Below are 19018 nucleotides of genomic sequence, written 5' to 3'. Positions count from 1 at the left end.
TACAAAGTAGAAACTGGATCCAGTTGGCTAAGGATAGAAGTCAGTGGAGAGCTTTTGGAACGTGACGTTGAACCTCCGGGTTCCATAGACCATAGAGTTTGTCAGTTAGTTAAAATGTCAAGCTTTTGCTCGTATTAGTGTTGACTGAGTCAGTCAGAAGATTTACTCGTATGTATAGATCTGAAAGTTGAATCAAGATCTGTCTTTCTTCATTCAGTTTCAGTATTACTGGTTAGGAGCATTGTGTCTATGATAATTGTCTTGTTTGAAGCAGAGGTATTAACTTTTAAAGTCCATTAAAAGTAATGTATATTAAGAGAAATTATATACAAGGTGTAACAGCTCATTGTTTACATCTATCTTGAATCGGCTTACACTATCAACATCCATCGAAGCATGTCGTATACACTGCAGCAAGGTGTTACATTTCGCCTATTTTGGTCCATGTATCATTCTGAACGTTATTGAGAATCCTTCTCTTCTTCTGGGGAATCCTTTGCGCCCTCAGTGTATACAACCAATTACTGCACTTTTAAGTTCTCTGTGTACTGTTTCTTTGTGAACCGCCTGTGGCCGAAGTTCAATGACTCGTCGTTTTGTCACAATTCCATCTGGATGTTCATTTCTTCCCAGTTTCAGATGCCCCAAACTCCGGATAGATGCGGTATTCGACTTTGTGTTACATAGCTCCTTTTCCTTGTTCTCATGTCTAGAATCTCCTTCTAAGTGCTGTAAACAGCGAGCTATTACACTCTGTATGAATGAAACTTTTTTTTTTTTTATTTCCAATTTTCTCGGAAATGTTACAACACTAACTGTGATTCCTAAAACTTCGTTGCACTTTCAAGCTTTCAGCTCTTCTCTAGACCCTTGTGTAAAAATAGGAGTAAAAGTGGAAATAAAAAGAAATGGATTCACCAGATAGAGCAGAGCAGTAACACTTTGTAAAGTGACCTGCGTCTTCATTCCTGGGCGTGTTCTTGTACTTCTAGGAATGAGCCGAAAGCTTCAATGTACAAGGATCATTCAGGAATCAAAGGTAAAGTAGGGGAGATCAATTCAATCAATCCATAATTAAACTAGTTTTTATAAGGTGTGTAGTAGATTTCATAAATGTTTCATTTTTTTTTCAGGTTCTCCTAAGAAAGACGAACACGGTAACATCATTGAAGATGAGTTCTCGCACATGCCACTAATTCAACAGTATTTCCTGCGAACGTGGAGAGAAATAAATTACTACAAAAAGGTGAGGTACAAGTATGCAAAACAACTACTATAAATGTTTTGAGATGTGAATTATTATGTCGTGATGTGCATTCAAGAAAATAGACTGTTGTGATATATCAAGTAGAATAGAATATTTTTATTGTCGTTAAACAACATTTGTTGCAATAGACAACGTTAAGAGAGTATACAAAATATATACATTGAATATATAGGTACATAACTAGTCATTTTTTATTTTTTAATTCTTTCTCAAATTCTAAAACGCTATACACAGCTGTTTTAATGAGCCAAGATTTACAGTGTTTCTCAAAGTTTCTATTACACATACCACGAATTTCTGTAGGTAGAAGATTATACATCTTCATCGCTGTGTATTTATAACTCTTTTGTGTTTTGCTTAACCTGAAATATGGTGTATCGAGGTCGTCTCCATATCTTGTTATAGCAATGAATTTTATTTCGGGTACTGATATTTTCCAAGTTTTCTTTAATATACATGAGACAGCTATAGATATACATTGAGGGTGTCATGATTTGCACCTCTTTAAAGAAAGGTCTGCAAGAGTCATTATCACGTAGTCCCTTTAACACTCTTATTGCCTTTTTTTGCCATTTAAAGACGGTTTGAGTACCAGTTGAATTACCCCATAATAATGTACCGTAGAGTAATAGAGAATGAAAGAAAGCATAATAAGCTGACAGAATTATTTTTTCACTAACAACAGTTTTTAGTTTACGTAATAAATATATAACTCTAGATAGTCTTCTACATAATTTTCAGTATGTATGTTCCAGTTTAACTTTGGATCCAAGTGGATTCCTGTCTATTGAGTTGATTGTGAGTTTAATGTCACGTTCAGCAGCGAGGCTATGTGAGACGTGGACCTACTGATTAACGTGGAATCCGAATCGAATGAGCTTCAGCCAAGAATCGAACCCGGATCTCCCATGCCAAAGGCACTTACACTAACCGCTTAGCCACGAAGGAGCTCAGGGTTAACAAAGCTTAAATCGTGTTACATAACTGGCAATTACATACTGAGACACGGATCTTCAGTGGTAATAATTATAAAAGTTGATCCCGGTAATTGAATAAGCAACAGAAAACTCTCTATCGAGAGTGTTATATTACTTATTTTAGGAATTAGGATTTAGATTTCCCGGCTTTCGGCATCTATGGCCATGTTAGCCCGTCACGCATGACGTCCCTGGGAAAGGGAAGGAAAGAAGCACCCTGGGACCTATATGTTAGGTACCAGCCCGGCATTTGCCTGGTGTGAATGAGGAATGGCTGACCTGGGAAAGCTTTTTATACTTTTTCGACCTACTGCTCCCACCGGAAATCGAACCCGAGACCACTTGCCCCGAAGACGAGAGCTTTAACGATTACACTACGCGGGGCCACTACTTATTTTAAACCCCAGTTATTCTATAAACGAAGACATTTTGTGAATACTGCATTGAGCTTAGGGTTTCATAGGTCGTAGAGTTAGTTTGGGGAACATTACTTCAACTATTGCCTGCAAATTTCTAAATAATTAAATGAAGTATTTAAAAACAACATTCTGGGCAATCTTATGTGGTTCTGGAAAATTCTCGGGCACCAAGTTGCCATGGTGACTAGAAATACTAGTCTGCCGCATAGCTTTTATAGACGTACTATTCCCAGTTTTTATCTGCCAGTAGTTCTAACTCATATATTCTTGGATGGATTGAAAACAAATTATAATAAATTCATTTAAAATTTCCAATTTATTGTGAGTCTCAAATGTATTTAATTCCATTTAATTAAGAGTATTACCTATTACGTCCTTCTGTTGAATCTGTGTGCCTGTGTTTTGCTTTAGAATATTTACTTTCAGATTAACCATGATAAGTGTTACATCAAATACTCAAAACACAGGATTTAAATTAATTTCAACTGACAAATTATTTTAATATGTCGATGGGAAAGAAAGATTCGTGTTCAAGTGTTTGTGGAAACAATTTGACGCAAGGAGTGAAATATCAGAATAGAACAACGTTACTATTTCAATTGTACTATAATTTAAGGCCCATGCATCAAATTGAATTCGTATTGTTGTGGTGCTTAGTTTCTAGAACTGACAACTTAGATGGAAAATTTTTTTTGAACCCTGCTCTTAAGGAATAACTTTGTAGTTACAGATAATAAAGTAAATAAATTAATTACACGTTCAGAGTCACTGCAAGATGTTTTAGTGGAATATATTGATAGCGATAAGAAACATGTAAATATAAACTCGATTCATATTCAAAGATAAAGTTTTTCCTAAAGAATTTATAAAGTCTGTTTCTGTTTCTGGGCATTCGATATCTGCGACATTTTAAAGCCCGTCACATAAGAGGGATAACGTCCCTCGGTAATCACACTACTCGGAGAGGTTGTGAAGGAAATAAGTATTCTGGTGCATTTGCCTAGTGTCCCCTCCAGGAATCGAACCCAGAACATCTCGCACCAAAAGCAAGAACGTTAGCGACTACACTATACGGAACCACTCTCCATGACAGAGATACCAGTACAAGTCTTTCTATAGTACTGGTATATCCTTATTAACAGATCAAAACCATATTCACCAAACCGTGGAAAGCATGAAAGTAATTAATTTCTGAAACAAAGAAGAAGGCATCGTTGTTAAAAAATGAGAAAGGAATTCTAAACTTTGAAATTACGAACCAAAGACTATCAGAGAGCTCGCCAATGTAGCCGAAAATTCATTTTCTTTTAGAGTAAAGAGATGAATAATAGATCCCTGTAATTTTCATATTGTGATGTAATTTGTATCATAATGTACCACTACATTCTTATTTGTTAATTTAGATCGTTACATGTTTACCATTAGATAATATAGCATGCACTTTAATGTTTAAAAGACAAAGATATCTTACTTTAATGTACCTGTATTCATTTTTTTTAACACACATTGTTTTAATTCTCCTCTCGTCCTTCTTCGACGTGTATTATTCCACTACAATGTTAAACTTATAATATGATGCATGGATTTTTCAGTCCCACTCAATAACTCAAATAAAACACATTTTTAAATTAAAACTTATACTACAGCTCCCTCGAGGTTATATGATTAGAGTGCGCGCCTTTGGTAGAGAACACTTGGGATCGATTCCTTAAAGGAGTTGTAATTGAACTGCAGGTCCATGTCTGATAGTATTCAACTGTATTTCTTTAAGAGTTTTATTTATCTAATCTGGTGGGCATGCAAGTTCTTTGCAAATTAAGCTAGTTTTACCATGTTGACCTTAGTAATATATTTTTGAGATAATTTTAATGAAAAAGTTACCAATTTAAAGTTCTTTTAAATATTTAAATCCGTCTTTATTACACCGTCTTCTGATGGTTATCACGCCTTGTCTTCACTATCATCATCTACTTCTCTTACTGGAATGGAACTGAATTCTTTTTCAGATAGATTACAATTAGTCACATTAATTTTAGGTGTCAGTGTAATCGAACATCATCACGCATTATCTTTACCTATTTACTGTGTACATGTGGCTCTGACGATCGCGGAACAGTTTTTACACTTAAAATATTCTATATTTGGGCAATATAGTTCGAAAGTTATTTTTCCCTAGTTCTTCTGTGTGTGTTCCGTTTAAAGTAATTCTTCTTACTCCTGAGCAAGAAGAGAAAAGTGACAGGTGATTTTGTATATATGTGTGTGTCAGTCAGGAGAATTGTCTAGTTAGTGGAGCTGAGATTCGAGAAATGACACAATTATTTTCAAATCCACCGTCTAGCTTTTCTGTATACGAGTTTTTTTTTTTTTTCAGGTACATTCTTCAATATGAATTACTGTGTGTATGATGTAATATTTAATAATACGATATTGGTTGATTTCTCAACAGATGATTCGAGATCCATCGCGGGATAAACTTCTGCCAGATCCTGTTCAAGAGCCCTATTACCAGCCGCCATACACATTAGTCCTTGAAATGACAGGAGTTCTCGTACATCCAGATTGGACTGTAAGTAGCGTTATATGTATATATATTAATATATATATATATTTAAAGTGAAAAATTAAGTATAACTTGAGGTTTAAATATTGATATCACACTTCGACTTGATAGTCTCGGGAAGGATTCCTCACGAAGGAAGTTGCGTGAGAATGGGTAGGACACTCACTCAATAATCTACTGCAAGCAGCTTGTGGTTAGGAGTACCGACAAAGCTCCACTGTAAGCTAAGAGGTTGTTGTGATAAGAAATCTCCGAATGCTGCACTGCAAGCTAAGAAAGGCAATTTGACCAGCCAAAATTGATATCAGTCGTTGAAATTAGGGATGGCCACAAAGATCCGGTTCCACGAGGAACCGGTTCCCGGAGATCCGGTTTTCAAAACCGGTTCCGGACTTGGATCCGAAAACCCGGTTCCAGAATCGGATCTTAGGAACCGGTTCCAGACCTGGATCCGAAACCCGGTTCCAGAACCGGATCTTAGGAACCGATTCCAGACCTGGATACGAAAGCCCCCAAAGACCCGTAAAGGAGGCACAAAGTTCATCTTCAAAACACTGCAAAGAGGACCATGCGCTTGTGCCTCCAGAAAAAAAATTGGTCCACCAGTGGGTGTTTAGCCAAATGAGTTGGCCAGTTTGCCTGTTTAGCGAAATGAGACAAGCGGCCGCCGCCTGGGCGCCTGCCTGTCGCTGCCACCATTTCATCTAGCACACTGTTCACAGTCTGCCAGCATCTCGGGTTTAGCGTAGGGATGGTCACATAGTTTCGGTTCCACCGGAACCGGTTCCAGACCTGGATCCTAAAACCCGGTTCCAGAACTGGATCCCAAGAACCGGATCCGTTCAGACCCGAAAACCGGTTCCGCCAGGAACCGGTTCTGGCCATCCCTAGTTGAAATGCTCTCGGTTATATTGGTGCTCCAAGTGAGGAGATGGCGCTCTTGTTCCTACGTCGTCACTGTTGTCTTCGTCGTCTGTAGTACGATGCACATGGTTGATGTTTGTAAATAGAAGCACATGTCTCGTGTTTGTAAACACAACCATGTGGGATATTACAATATAGTAGCGGCAACAATATGTGGCCATCATCTCCGTTTACTGGTGACATTGTAGCTTAATATACGTCCAAAGACGTTACCATATTTTTACTCCTCTTTTAACCATGATGAATGACTTACACAAGGGGCTTAAGAGATCACTTTCTTTTACATGGCTTTTCTCATACATTTGCTTCCTTATTTTACTAAGAACACTTCATTCAGCATTTCAGTAGATGATTAGAGAAAAAATCACCATTGAATACTAGAATTGTCGTATAGGATGACAGCTTAATATTTCATACAGAAATCTTGCCTTTATTATGAGAAAAATAGTTTCAAAACGATGTTACATTAATGAAACTCTACTTCTGTTTTATGAGATCGCAATTAGAATATGCGACTCAGTCTTGGTTATCAAAAACACTAAAACACACAATTTGATTGAAAGGTTACAATCAGAATTCATGAAATTATTTGCTTATAGAAAAACTGGTATGTATCAAAAATGTGAGTCATATTCAGAAATAGTACAAAACTTTGAAACAACGGAGAGAACATACGGATCTTTTTATTTTTACACAAATTACTATATGGTAAAATTGACTATTCCAATCTTAATTCGAAGGTTCAATTGCATATCCCGTCAGGTAAAACTCGCGTAGGAAATAACAGTACATTTTACTGCAAAAAGACAAGAACAAGTATCCTGCTGAGTCTCTTGTATGCAGGATGAATGCTTCTACAATGCAATTGAAAGGATATCAGCTGTAGATGTTTTTTTGGAATGTTACAGACAGTATATAAGAATAGACTTAAAACTATATGTGATAATGAAAATGTATAAATGTTAAAAAACTATATATATAACTATAGGTAAATGTATTTCTAAGGAACAACACTGTAACTGTGCCTAAAGACTGTTGTGTTGAATAAATAAATAAGATAATAATAATAATAATAATAATAATAATAATAATAATAATAATAATAATAATAATAATAATAATAATAATAATAACTATCGAAACTGTATGGGACAATTCTAGTAAGATGCACTCAAGCTAAGATTTTTTTGTAATTATTTTTAAACGTACTTTCAATTTCTGGCATTAATTGTTCATTAAATGATATTATTAGTGTTTGATTTAATAACTGTCTTCTTTTACGGTTTGCATCGTAAATAATAGTTTATCGTAATATTAAATAATTTGTATTTTATTTTCAGTACAAAACTGGTTGGAGATTTAAGAAGAGGCCAGGAGTAGACTTCTTCCTGTCACAAATTGGACCACCTTTATTCGAAGTAGTTGTCTATACTGCAGAGCAAGGTTTCGTAAGTACAAAGTGAAAACCATCACTCTAACAATGAAGAGCAGAAAAATTGTCCTCTACCCTCACCCCCTTCTCCAAAGAAATGCGTTCTTGACTTTATTTCAATTCCAATAATTTAAAAAATAAAATAAAATAAACCGTGCTTTGAATCCAGGCTGCATCTTTTACTGCTTAGAGTATGAATTTGTTTAAATTTGATCCGTACATTGATGCCGCGTGTTCCAAAGCTGTTGTCTCAATAATTTCAACAACGTGGGTGATGTTTTGTACTGAAGATGATGCTGCTTATTAACTTAATTCTTGTATGTACTGTCATTATTTGATTAAATAAGGTGTTTTTTTAACGGATTAAGCATTATAATTACAGTACTTGTAATTGTGTTTGGCTTGCACTTCTTCTACGTAATTCACATATTGTGATTTGGTCTTTAACTGTATTCTATTTACAAGTAATGATTCTCCGAAAACACTAACAACTACAGATTCAAACATGTATTTGAAACTATCGTTATGTTGTTTCCTGTTCTTTGTTTTTATATATTTTCAGTACGTATAGGGAACCAATACATCTTATAAACAAATTATTAAAGTAACATTTACCTTTGCCTATCTCTTAAACTGAGAGTGCTAAAATTTGATTTTAGTTTATAACCCAGTTCTTATCTATGTTCTGTTGGGAGTTGTTTCTATATATGGTCTAACAAGGAAACGGATTCAAGTGTGACACGAAATTGTGGACGAGGTTATGAGCAAACGAAATGTTTTTGTGTACAATTAAACTCATTGGAGAGAAAAACCCTCGATCTCAACCGTTCCGGAGGTACGGAGGGGTAAGGAAAAAGCTGAGGCTCTGATATTTTGTGGATGTTCGGCTGTGTTGCGAGTGAATATGTTTGAAAATTGCAATTAGATGTTAAGAAAGATGCACCAGAATGAATAAAAATGATGTTGAATGTTGAGGTGAGTGGCGTAGCTTTTACCCGGGGCCGAAAAAAAAAGGGGGGGGGGGCTATAAGGAATAATCAATGTAATTGACACGAAGAACAAAATTGTATGATATTACATGCTAGAAAATGAGAAAAGGTGATATGAAAATGTATTAATTATATTGCCAAAGAAACAGAGACGTTATTATGTGAATAAAAATACAGGGTCATATCTGTGCAAAAGCGCTATAGAAAAACAAATCAAATAATATGAAACATAAAGACATATTGTTGCAAACGTAAGTACGACAGTGTGTAGTTGTGTGACATACGTATATTAAAAGGCAAAATATAAATCAGTAAACAAAAATAGTATCTTCCAATTAAAAAACGAAAACCTGTACGCCTTATATACTGTACATCAAATACAGTTCCGATCGGTTAAAAATTGTAGAAATTATAAATGTTTGGAAAGTTCGGATGGCCACCTTTTTTTACATTTTTTATTTTATTTGATTGATGGTGCTTTTATTCGATTCAGCGTACCAAGAAACCTACTCATAGACACCTTACACGCCTATTTTAGGCAACAATGGAACTCCGGTATTTTCGCCTTCCCCCTCCAAAACATTGGTCCCTTAGAATTTTTATGGACTTTTCGGTTTTGTAACCCTCATGTCTAAGGCGACTTACTACTACAGTTTCGTGGATGAAGGAATTCTTCATTTTAAAAAGTCTCTTTTACTTGAACTATCGCTACTAATAAAAAAAAATTGCAAAATATCGGAACACTAGCCTTCCCCTTATTCCTGTATATCTTCGGAACGGTTTAGATCGAGGGTTTTTTTCCTCTAATGGATTTAATTGTATACAAAAACACTTCGTTCGCGCATAAACTCGTCCACAATTTCGTGTCACACTTCAATCAGTTTCCTCGTAAGTATGTTTTGCTGTTGTGCATATGTTTTGTTAGATAGACAAGATATACATATATATTCTGTGTAAACAGATTTGGTAAGATTCAGAATTGCAATATTTGATGTAGTTTTGAGATATTAAATACATTTTGAAGGTAATGGACTCAGTTAGAGGAGATATAAGCATGTAAGGATCAAAGTGAGATTCTATCGAAAAATGTCGGATTCTATCGAAGAAATATATATACACAGGGTTTTCAAAACAACACCGACAACGTTTGGGAGGTGATTCCTGACACCAAAATAAGACAAAGAAAAGAAAAAAGACCAACATGGGTGCATAAATGGTTCCTTTCAAAGTTATAGGCTGCCGAAAACTTAAAAAAAAAAAAAAAATGAACTTTAAACGTCCATAGCTCCAAAACTATGCGACCTACCGTAGTCGGGTCAAGACTTCACGTAGGTACTAATACGTGCATTATCCAAAAAAATACATGTTTCAGAATCCTAATTTTTATAGAAAGAGTTTGGCTACTAGCATATATTTTGAAGTTATCACCAACTACCTCTTACATAGACACTAATTTGCTGAGCAAAACCATGTATTTTCATTAAAAATTAAATGTGTGTTACAGTTTCACCAGCTAATCCTTTGGCTTCATCAGATACTATGAGATACAGGATAACTGTACAATCTTATATATTTACTTATGGAAAATATTAAAACTGCCTCTATAAAAATTGTTGCAGAAGTACCGCAGGATTTTGAAACTTGATATTTGGATACTAGTTCCTAACTCAAGTCTTGATCCGACTACGCTAGGTCCCATGGACCTTAAAAATTCATTTTTTTCATGTTTTCGGCAGCCAATAACTCCGAAAGAAAGCATTTGTGCACCCATGTTGGTCTACACTTTTTGTCTTATCTTGGTGTCAGGAATCATCTCCCAAACGTTGTCGGTGTTGTTTTGAAACAGGCTGCATATATATGGGGGGATGGTCTGCAATTAAGTTTGGTGATAGCCGTGACCGTTGTCATGCAGGATGATGACGCCATCCTTCACTGTCTGTGGCTGTTTTCTTCCCAAAGCCTCGTTGACTTTGGTCCGGAAGAGGTTGCTGTAGTACACCGCATTGATTGTGGTTTCGCGTTTCAGGAAATCAGTGCATATCATCCCGTTTTTGTCCCAGCATACCATCAGCATCACTGCCAGCAGACGCTTGTGCCTTGATCCGCGGAGGCGAGTCTGGATGCCTCCACTCCATGTTGGAGCTCTTTGAATCTGGAGTGTACTGATACACCCAGCTGTCATTGCAGGTGATTATGTTTCCGAGGAACCCTTCGCCTTCTTTCTGAAATCGCTGCAGATGCTGAGACGAGACGTTTTCCTTCGCTGCTTCTGGTAGAATGTTGGCATTTTTAGGACCCATCTGGCTGTGATTTTCCGGTAGTGCAGGTGTTCGTGGATGATCGTTTCCACACTTTCGATGTTTGTTTTCACACTGAAATCTCTCACACTAATGCGTCGATTACTCAGAATGAGCTGCTCCACCTGACAAATGTTGGTTTCGATGACTGCAGTAACTCGTCGTGGAGTACCGGCCACGTTGAGAAGGGATTCTCTTCCTGTCTTGAATTTTGACTGCCTGCACCACACTGCCAGGCTTGTTGCTGTCGTCCATCACCGCTGCCCGTTCTCGCAGAAAATTGTCAGGACTTTCCTATCACAGGATGGGACACGGCGCCAACTGTGCACAGCAACGCCTGAAGAAAAAAAAAAAAAAAGTTGACATCTTCGGTTGTGGTCACTCGGATGGTTAAACCATTTTTCCGACTGTGTTACATTCTGTTTAACGAAAAATGTGCGTGGGAAAGAGCATGGTGGTTCTTTCCCAATAACGGTGGCATTTCACTAGCAGCCGACACTTTGATACTTGGAATCTGAGACTGCACTGACAACGACGCCGGTTTCGTGGCTCTAGCGTAATTACACACGTGACAACAGTGTTGTCAAATTGGTCGGATATAAATCGATCGACTTTCTGTATATGTATTATTACCATGACGTTTGACTTCATAAGCGGTCCCGGGTTCAATTCTCGGCGGGAGCACTCAGTCGAAAAAGTGTTAGAAGCTTTATCAGGCTAGCCATCCTGAATGAGCTTCTTCCTGGGTTTTCCTCATTCACACCAGGCAAATGTTGGCGTTGTACCTAACTTATAGGCCCCAGGCCGCTTCCCTTTCCCCGGATAATGTAATCGCCGAGGGATAATCGGCGGGCTCATACGTGACGTGCTAAATGGCCTTAGATGCCGAAAGCCCAGAAATCTAGTTCCTAAATCCTAAATCCAGTTTGACCTTATGAAAACCAGAACGAAAACTTCTTTCTAACAAGCTCTTACCGTATTAATGGACTGTTTTTTAAGGACGGCCGCTTTATTCTACGTATTATTTAAAATTCCACCCGTAGTGCTATTTTTCATATTACGAATTGTCTTATGTTTCTTGTTTACCTTGTCAGACAATAGACTGAAACAGCTGTTGCCAAAGATTTCTTCCTCTTTCACAACATAATGATTATAAGTGTATACGTGACAACGTTTTCATTGTTTTTCTTGCGGCACAGAGTGGTGGTGGCTAAACTCCTCGCTACTATTTCGTTACACTAATTAGCTCGCCGATTAGAAACGTTGTGAGCGCAGCTATTATACGTAGAATAAGTAAAGAATAGACAAAAGAAAGGCATGGAGTAGTTATTATAATTATTTATTTTCAGACAGCATTTCCTATTCTTGATGCCCTAGACCCCAATGGTTTCATCACCTATAGACTGGTCCGAGATGCCACGCGCTATGTGGATGGACACCATGTTAAGGACTTAGACTGCTTGAATAGAGATCTCAGCAAGGTTAGTAGAAAGTCTTCTAATGCTTTAGTCTGTTTTCAGATTCTTCCTGCCTAAAAATTTGTAAATAGAGATTTTCTGGTGGCTGCTATAAGATGCATATTTAACATTTAAAGACACCTTAACACAAATGGTTAAATGGCTTCTCTCGCCTCTTCTTTGGTTTGTGTTATTCCGTTGCCCTGCTAAGCTTATGGCATGACATGCGGTAAGCAGCGCAGCGAAATAATAAACACTGAAGAAGATGCGAGAGAAATCTTGAAACTGTTATTTAATCCAGGAATGTTTAAGATAAGGTGTCTTTGTCTTCAAGAATTGAAAATGATTGAATTGTTAAGTACATGAAGAGAGGTACTTAACGTGAAATAATATCTTATGAAAGAAATACACATAAATAGAGGAAACAGCCGTAGAGTGAAGATATTATGACTGAACTGAGAATCGAAGCCTGATCCCGAGCTTACTATGTCGCTGCACTTTTGAAAATATTCCATTTTAAACATGAGACGGAAAGATTCTTCATTGAGAACAATGGAACAAAAGACATTTTGAGACAATGTTACCATATCTATACATATTCAATATGTCTATCAGCTGATAACCTAATCTTATATGTAAAAAGCTGAATTTATGTTTATCCGTTATATAAATTCACAGCATGGGCTTGGTATATTTGTAAGTAATTATGGAAGAGACCGTAGCCTATTTTTAGAATTTTTAAAATGTAAGGGGAAACAGTCAAAATTTGTCAAAAAATACAGTATGTTACGAGACCCTCAAGTTAGGCAAATGAAACTTTTGGTATATAAACTTCCTGTTGGAAATAAATTCACACGTTTTCGAAAATTCTGCTTCTAATGGGAGAAGAGAGCAATTTCTATAGTGCTTAAATTTGTTAGTTTATCACTTTTCGTGTACGGTAGGTTTTTTGTGTGTCCACCGAAATTAGCACTTCGGTGGACGTGGCTTTTATGATTAAACTTTGATTGAAATGCGTATTCTAATGGGGAAAGTAGCTTTTAGATTTTTGAAAAGAACAAGGACTGTGCCGCTTTAAATGAATTTTTGATTATAGCACTTGGGTCGTTCTGAAGTTTTATCGTTTTATTTCGATTCAGGAACACATAACACATCCTAAGGGAAGAAAAGAAGTTGAAATATTTTTTATAAATTGTATTTTTTCTTTCCTGGCAACGCTAAATTACTCTATAGACACAAACTTGTTTACTTTGAATTGTATAAGGTTTTAGTAAATTATTCTGGGATTTCAACAGAATTTATTCCAGGAATTTATAGAATGACAGTAATTATGTCATCATTTGACAAACATGTTAAATAATATGTACGGTATCTCTCTTTTTTGCGACGTTTTGTAGAAAGGTTCTTTGCTTAATTGTTAGTAATAAAAACTAGTCGCACTCCATGGTGTAAGATGACCCTTTGCTCCTGCAGTTTAATGTGAGGTCCTCTATAGCTTTTTTGGAACTTAAACAGCCTTCTTGGATAATAATCCAAGTGCTCTACCGCAAAAATGCATGTCAATGTTATAAAGTGTTGTAGGAAACGTGTGACAATGATGCATTGCAGTATCGGACAGCTGCACGACGGGTAAAGGCATTTCGTTCAAGCCGGGAGAAGTTATCAGTTTGGACTCGTAATGGTGATCATCCGTTACAGAGGAACGGGTTCAGTTAGTGAGAGGTCTTTTTGAAGCGATCGTCACTGGACTGCAGGGAAGTATCCGGCTTAGGCATCAAACTGTGAAACTCATCTTGAATAAGGGCCCGCGCGGCTCAGTGGTAGAGCGTTCACCTCTGGTGCATGGAGTCCTTGGTTCGATCCCAACTCGCACCAAGTGAGCTTTATGGTGAACAAACACCGTGTGCGTGGGTTTTCTCGGGATTCTCCCCTTTCCTCTGACTTTCTTCATTCCGCCATTTCATTCGTTTCTCATTATCTCGTCTCCTTTAGGTTAGCTGGCATAAACGTGGGACGTAAAACTTACAAGATTTCATTTCATTTTTCATTACTTTCGATGAGAAACTCCAACACTCTTTGTCACATGACAAGTGCAGTGACCTAACTGTTGGCCAGGTCTCACCAAGTGTTGGCCTGTTACCGCAGTAACCCCTCCACTGTGTCTTGTAGAATTGTCTCCAGCAGACGAGGGCCACCACGAAGGGCAAGGAGATTATATCGGTCCCCTGTAATGTGATTGTTAATTTTACGTTCAATAACATGTATGTACTACATTGTCAATACTATATTTATAGCCCTCGTGTATGATAAGTGGAGGATTTAACTTATTGTGTATCATTGAATTGGCACGTGTAGAGTAATTGGTGTGATATAAAATTGGTTCCTTCATTTATCATATATAACTATTGCACCTAATTAAACAAGTTCTGTACAGAACACAGTTCGATATATTATAGATTCTATAAGAGGTTATAACAATGTTATTGAAACCGAAAATTTCCTTGGTTGTGTTTTTATTTCAGAGAGTAAAAAAGGTATTAATGAAATATGTGCAATCTGTAATAACCTTTTGATTTTTATTGTAAGCAATATATAGAAGTATTTGATTTTGTGAATGTTATTACCATCTTTTCTTTCCGTACGTTACAGGTAATCGTAGTGGATTGTAGTTCTCATTCAGTGAAATTCCACGACCGGAATGCGATTGTGCTTCCCAAATGGACTGGAAATGACGACGATCATACGCTTATTGATTTAGCATTCTTTCTAAGAAGTAAGTTCTCTAATGGATGAGTGAAGGAATTTCGTCACCGCCGGTTCCAAACAATACCAAGACTAGGCTGGATGTGTTTACATATTGTATTTTTCATCCAAACACGTTTCCTCATCTTTCATCCATCTTCTTTAGATGAAAATTAGAATGTTCTCCTTCACTCTGGTATACTAGTATATAAGTAATTACAAAGACATAACTAATTGAAATTCCAGATATTGTAAGCTTTTCACAGGTCACTGAAAACAAGTTGTGGCGATGATACGTCATACTTGACCCGTCTATATTTGTATGTTTTCTTTACATTCATTTTCAACTGGCCAATATATGACGTAGAAGCATGGTTTGGCCGTCGGAGAATCAGTTGAGAGAAGCGGGTAGAGCAAAGGAGGGGAAGAGAACGGAATAAGCAAGGTTGGCGGTGTACGAGTACTCATAGATTCACAAGTAGCGTATCTTCAAAACCACCGATGATGTTTGTTTGTTACCACTGTCTTTTATGAACACCAGGTTTCCCCTGCCTGTTCCTTGTTTTCTCTGTGCGGTTTACTAAGAATAGGATTAGCAATTTCTAACGTTACAGAGCATCCAGTTGGAAATGATTGCTGTAAGATATCTAAACACACTCGGGCGCCCTGGGCTGTCCTTCAACAACCACCCTTCCCCATTCCCTAAAAAGTGCAGTTCGTGTGTTATAAGTGCCGACAGTGGATCCAGGATTTAGTCGCTGCTACACAAAATATCATTGTTGGTTACACTCTTTTGTAGCATGTGGGGCAGCTTTGGATTAGTGGTAGAGTGTTCACTTCTGGTGCATGGGGTTCTTGGTTCGATCTCTGCTCGCGACAAGTGAGCTTTGTGGTGGGCAAACACCCATGTGTGTGTGGGGGTTTTCTCGGGGTTCTCCCGGTTCCTCCCACTTCTTCATTCCACCATTTCATTCATTTCTCATATCAGCGTCTTTTTTACCGACGCCGGCATAACCGTGGGACATACAACTTAAAGATTTCACTTCATTTTCTTTTATAACAGGATCACTCGAAAAGGGATAAGCATATTATAATATCTAATACGGAAACCTAATATTACTTTCATCAACAGATTTTGTGCAGAATAGGTTCTGTTTGCTGTTTGAAAAGCTCTTTATTTGTTGAGAAACAAATAATAATTTGTGTTTGTAAGCTAACGAATCGAGAATATCGAACCTTCATGTCTGTTCTATAAATTCCTTTGTAGTAATTTTCCTTTAAGTTTTTAAGCTTCTTAATGAATTTGACAGAAGATACAAACTTCTAAGAATTTTAAATTATCTAAAATGTAACGAAATAAGAACACTAAAGTTTTCAAATGACTATTGCTGCCAGAAAAAAAAAGAAGAAGAAGAAGAAGAGCTATCAGTCTTTGAAATATATCGAAAATGATTATTCACAAAAAATTGTCCTCACAGAACATAGAACTGGGTGTTTAAAATTTTCACTAGACTAGTCCATGATGAGCAAAAAGGTAAGATAAAATTGTTGTGAAGGTTGTACGTGAAAGAGATGATTAATAAAGAGTTTTAAACCTGTGTGTAAAAATTTTGCCTATCCAGATGAGACAAGCCTCCTTTATTAAATTAACGATTAGGTATTTAGGATTTGTAACTACTGAGTTTATATATATATATATATATATATATATATATATATATATATATATATCGGGTGTTCTGAAAATGGCGCCCACGGACCACAAAGCACTATTCTACAAGTCAAAATAAAACAATACATACTATAATATATATATATACTGTATATTTGTGTACCTTCCGGGTCATGATCTAAAGACACGAATTGCACTATGTGGCAACGTCGCAGATAAATAACCATAGACTAGATCTACTAATCTGTTAAATGGTTACGTCGGGTCTTTTCACTTAAGTTCATATAGATTGACACTAGCAGCATTTATTGGCGTAGCAATCGATGTAACTGCTTCGTGGATTCGTAGATTAATCCTAATGGTTCGAAGTAAATTGCGACGTTGCCACATAGTGAAAATTGATTCTCCGTAGCAACTGAAGGAGGCCTCGGCTTTATTTTGACCTGTAGAATAATGATCAGCGGTCCGTGGGCCCCATTTTTAGAACACCCAATATATAAATTGTAGTTATGGAACATATAGTATGCATATTTTATCTGAATTCCCTTGGTCGGAGTTTAACTTTGAAATTTTTATTTTATTGAAAATTGATTCGAAACTTCCCTTTTAGATATTATTTTATTGAAGAATGTAGAATTCTGACAAATACAAGATTGTGGTTTGTTGGACTCAAATGGTGTAGAAAGCCCTGGTATTGAGATACATGTTTTTTGACATTCCTAATGTGTTCACGATCCTGGTTTTATTCTTGCATTTTCTTACATCAATATAACTCATATTTAAAGTTGCTGATAAAGATAAAGCACTACAGAGTAGTGTAATAGCTTGCTGCTAATATACACGCTATACGATACATATTCTAAATTAAGTGACCCCGCATATCGTAGTCGCTAACGCTCTCGCCTTCGGTGCGAGCGGTCCCAAGTTCGATTCCCGGTGGGGCCAGTGGGTCGAAAAAGTGTAACAAGCTTTTTTAGGCCAACCATCCTGAATGATTTTTTTCTCATTCACACCAGGCAAATGCCGGGATGGTACCTAACATATAGCTTCCTTCCTTCCCTTTCCTCAGATAGTGTGATTGCCAAGGACGGGCTAAATGCCCATCTAAATCCTATATTCTAAATTAAAACTAAGTACTAATCTTGTATCCCAAATAATATATTATATTAAAATTATTTCAACCCTCTCTGGAGTTTTCTTCAGTAACCTTCCGTAGTCTGCTATGCGTATTGTTGAATGTTGATTCACATGGGAAACATTCTTGAACGACCAAAATTATGATTTTTTTAAGAGTTTCTAGAACTTCGCATACCTTCACTTCAGGGCTTGTATTCTTGAAAAAGAATGGTAGGCGATTAAATTGAGCCAAGTTTTCGCAGGAAGAACAAATGTGTTTGTTACAGCCTGAGTCTTCGAACTGTCACAATTTCGGTTTGTTTTGTTGAAAGTACTTAAAAATTTTCATTTATTTATTCCGAATCCTAAAATGAAAGGTTAGATCGAATTTGTATATAATTTGTTATTGTTTATTTATTTCACACACACACACACATATAGCTATCTATATGTATCTATGTATATCTATCTATCTATCTATCTATCTATCTATCTATATATATATATATATATATATATATATATATATATATAATACGGATGTACATATTGTTAACTGAGTGGAACTTTGACAACTCCTTATGTTTACATTTCCTGAATGTTATGTTATTGTTCTTTCTAAAACATGTAGAGATACCTTAGATTTTGTTTCTGTATTTTTAAGTTCAATTGTTTTGATAAAGTAAAGTCTACGCTAATTTATTGTGATTTTAAAAGATAGGTTAGGTTTTCCTTGGAATTGATAATAATCAGATGCATAGTACTTTAATTAATAATGCATTAATTATTAAGTGTTAGTAATGTGATTAGTGTGCATTGCTAAAATACATAGATGTCAACATACAGGCCTTTCTAAATAACTGAGCACAGCAAGCCATAAACAGACTGTCTCCTCAGCATCATTTTTAACTACTATATACAGTAATAAGGTAGAAACATTATAGTATTATCTTTTGATTTTCGTAATATTTTGAACAATGGGATTTGGACTAATAATAATCATTCTTAAGTAGAGCTTAAGTGACTTTAAACCACGTTTTCTTACTTGCAGCAATAGCAACGTCTGAAGTAGCGGATGTAAGAGAAGTACTAGACTTCTACCATCAGTTTGATAATCCAGTCGAAGCCTTTAAGGAAAATCAAAGGAAATTGCAGGTAAGGAT

At 36.5% G+C, this 19018-nt stretch overlaps 1 protein-coding gene across 1 annotated transcript in view; it reads left to right on the top strand.

Annotated features, from left to right (window-relative positions):
* The window catches only part of LOC145663825 (mitochondrial import inner membrane translocase subunit TIM50-C-like), a 28749-nt gene that overhangs the window by 5222 nt on the left and 4509 nt on the right, over nt 1–19018 (top strand). The window contains exons 2-7 of the mRNA XM_081729919.1: nt 1134–1246; nt 5113–5232; nt 7491–7598; nt 12218–12349; nt 14975–15098; nt 18907–19010. Coding sequence (XP_081586045.1) covers nt 1134–1246; nt 5113–5232; nt 7491–7598; nt 12218–12349; nt 14975–15098; nt 18907–19010 — 701 coding nt within the window. The remainder of the gene's footprint in view (nt 1–1133; nt 1247–5112; nt 5233–7490; nt 7599–12217; nt 12350–14974; nt 15099–18906; nt 19011–19018) is intronic.

The sequence above is a fragment of the Thermobia domestica genome, chromosome 11 (genome assembly GCF_964235325.1).
Source record: "Thermobia domestica chromosome 11, izTheDome1.hap1.1, whole genome shotgun sequence".
NCBI classification, from domain to species: Eukaryota; Metazoa; Arthropoda; class Insecta; order Zygentoma; family Lepismatidae; genus Thermobia; species Thermobia domestica.
This window is presented reverse-complemented; position numbering and strand designations above follow the sequence as displayed.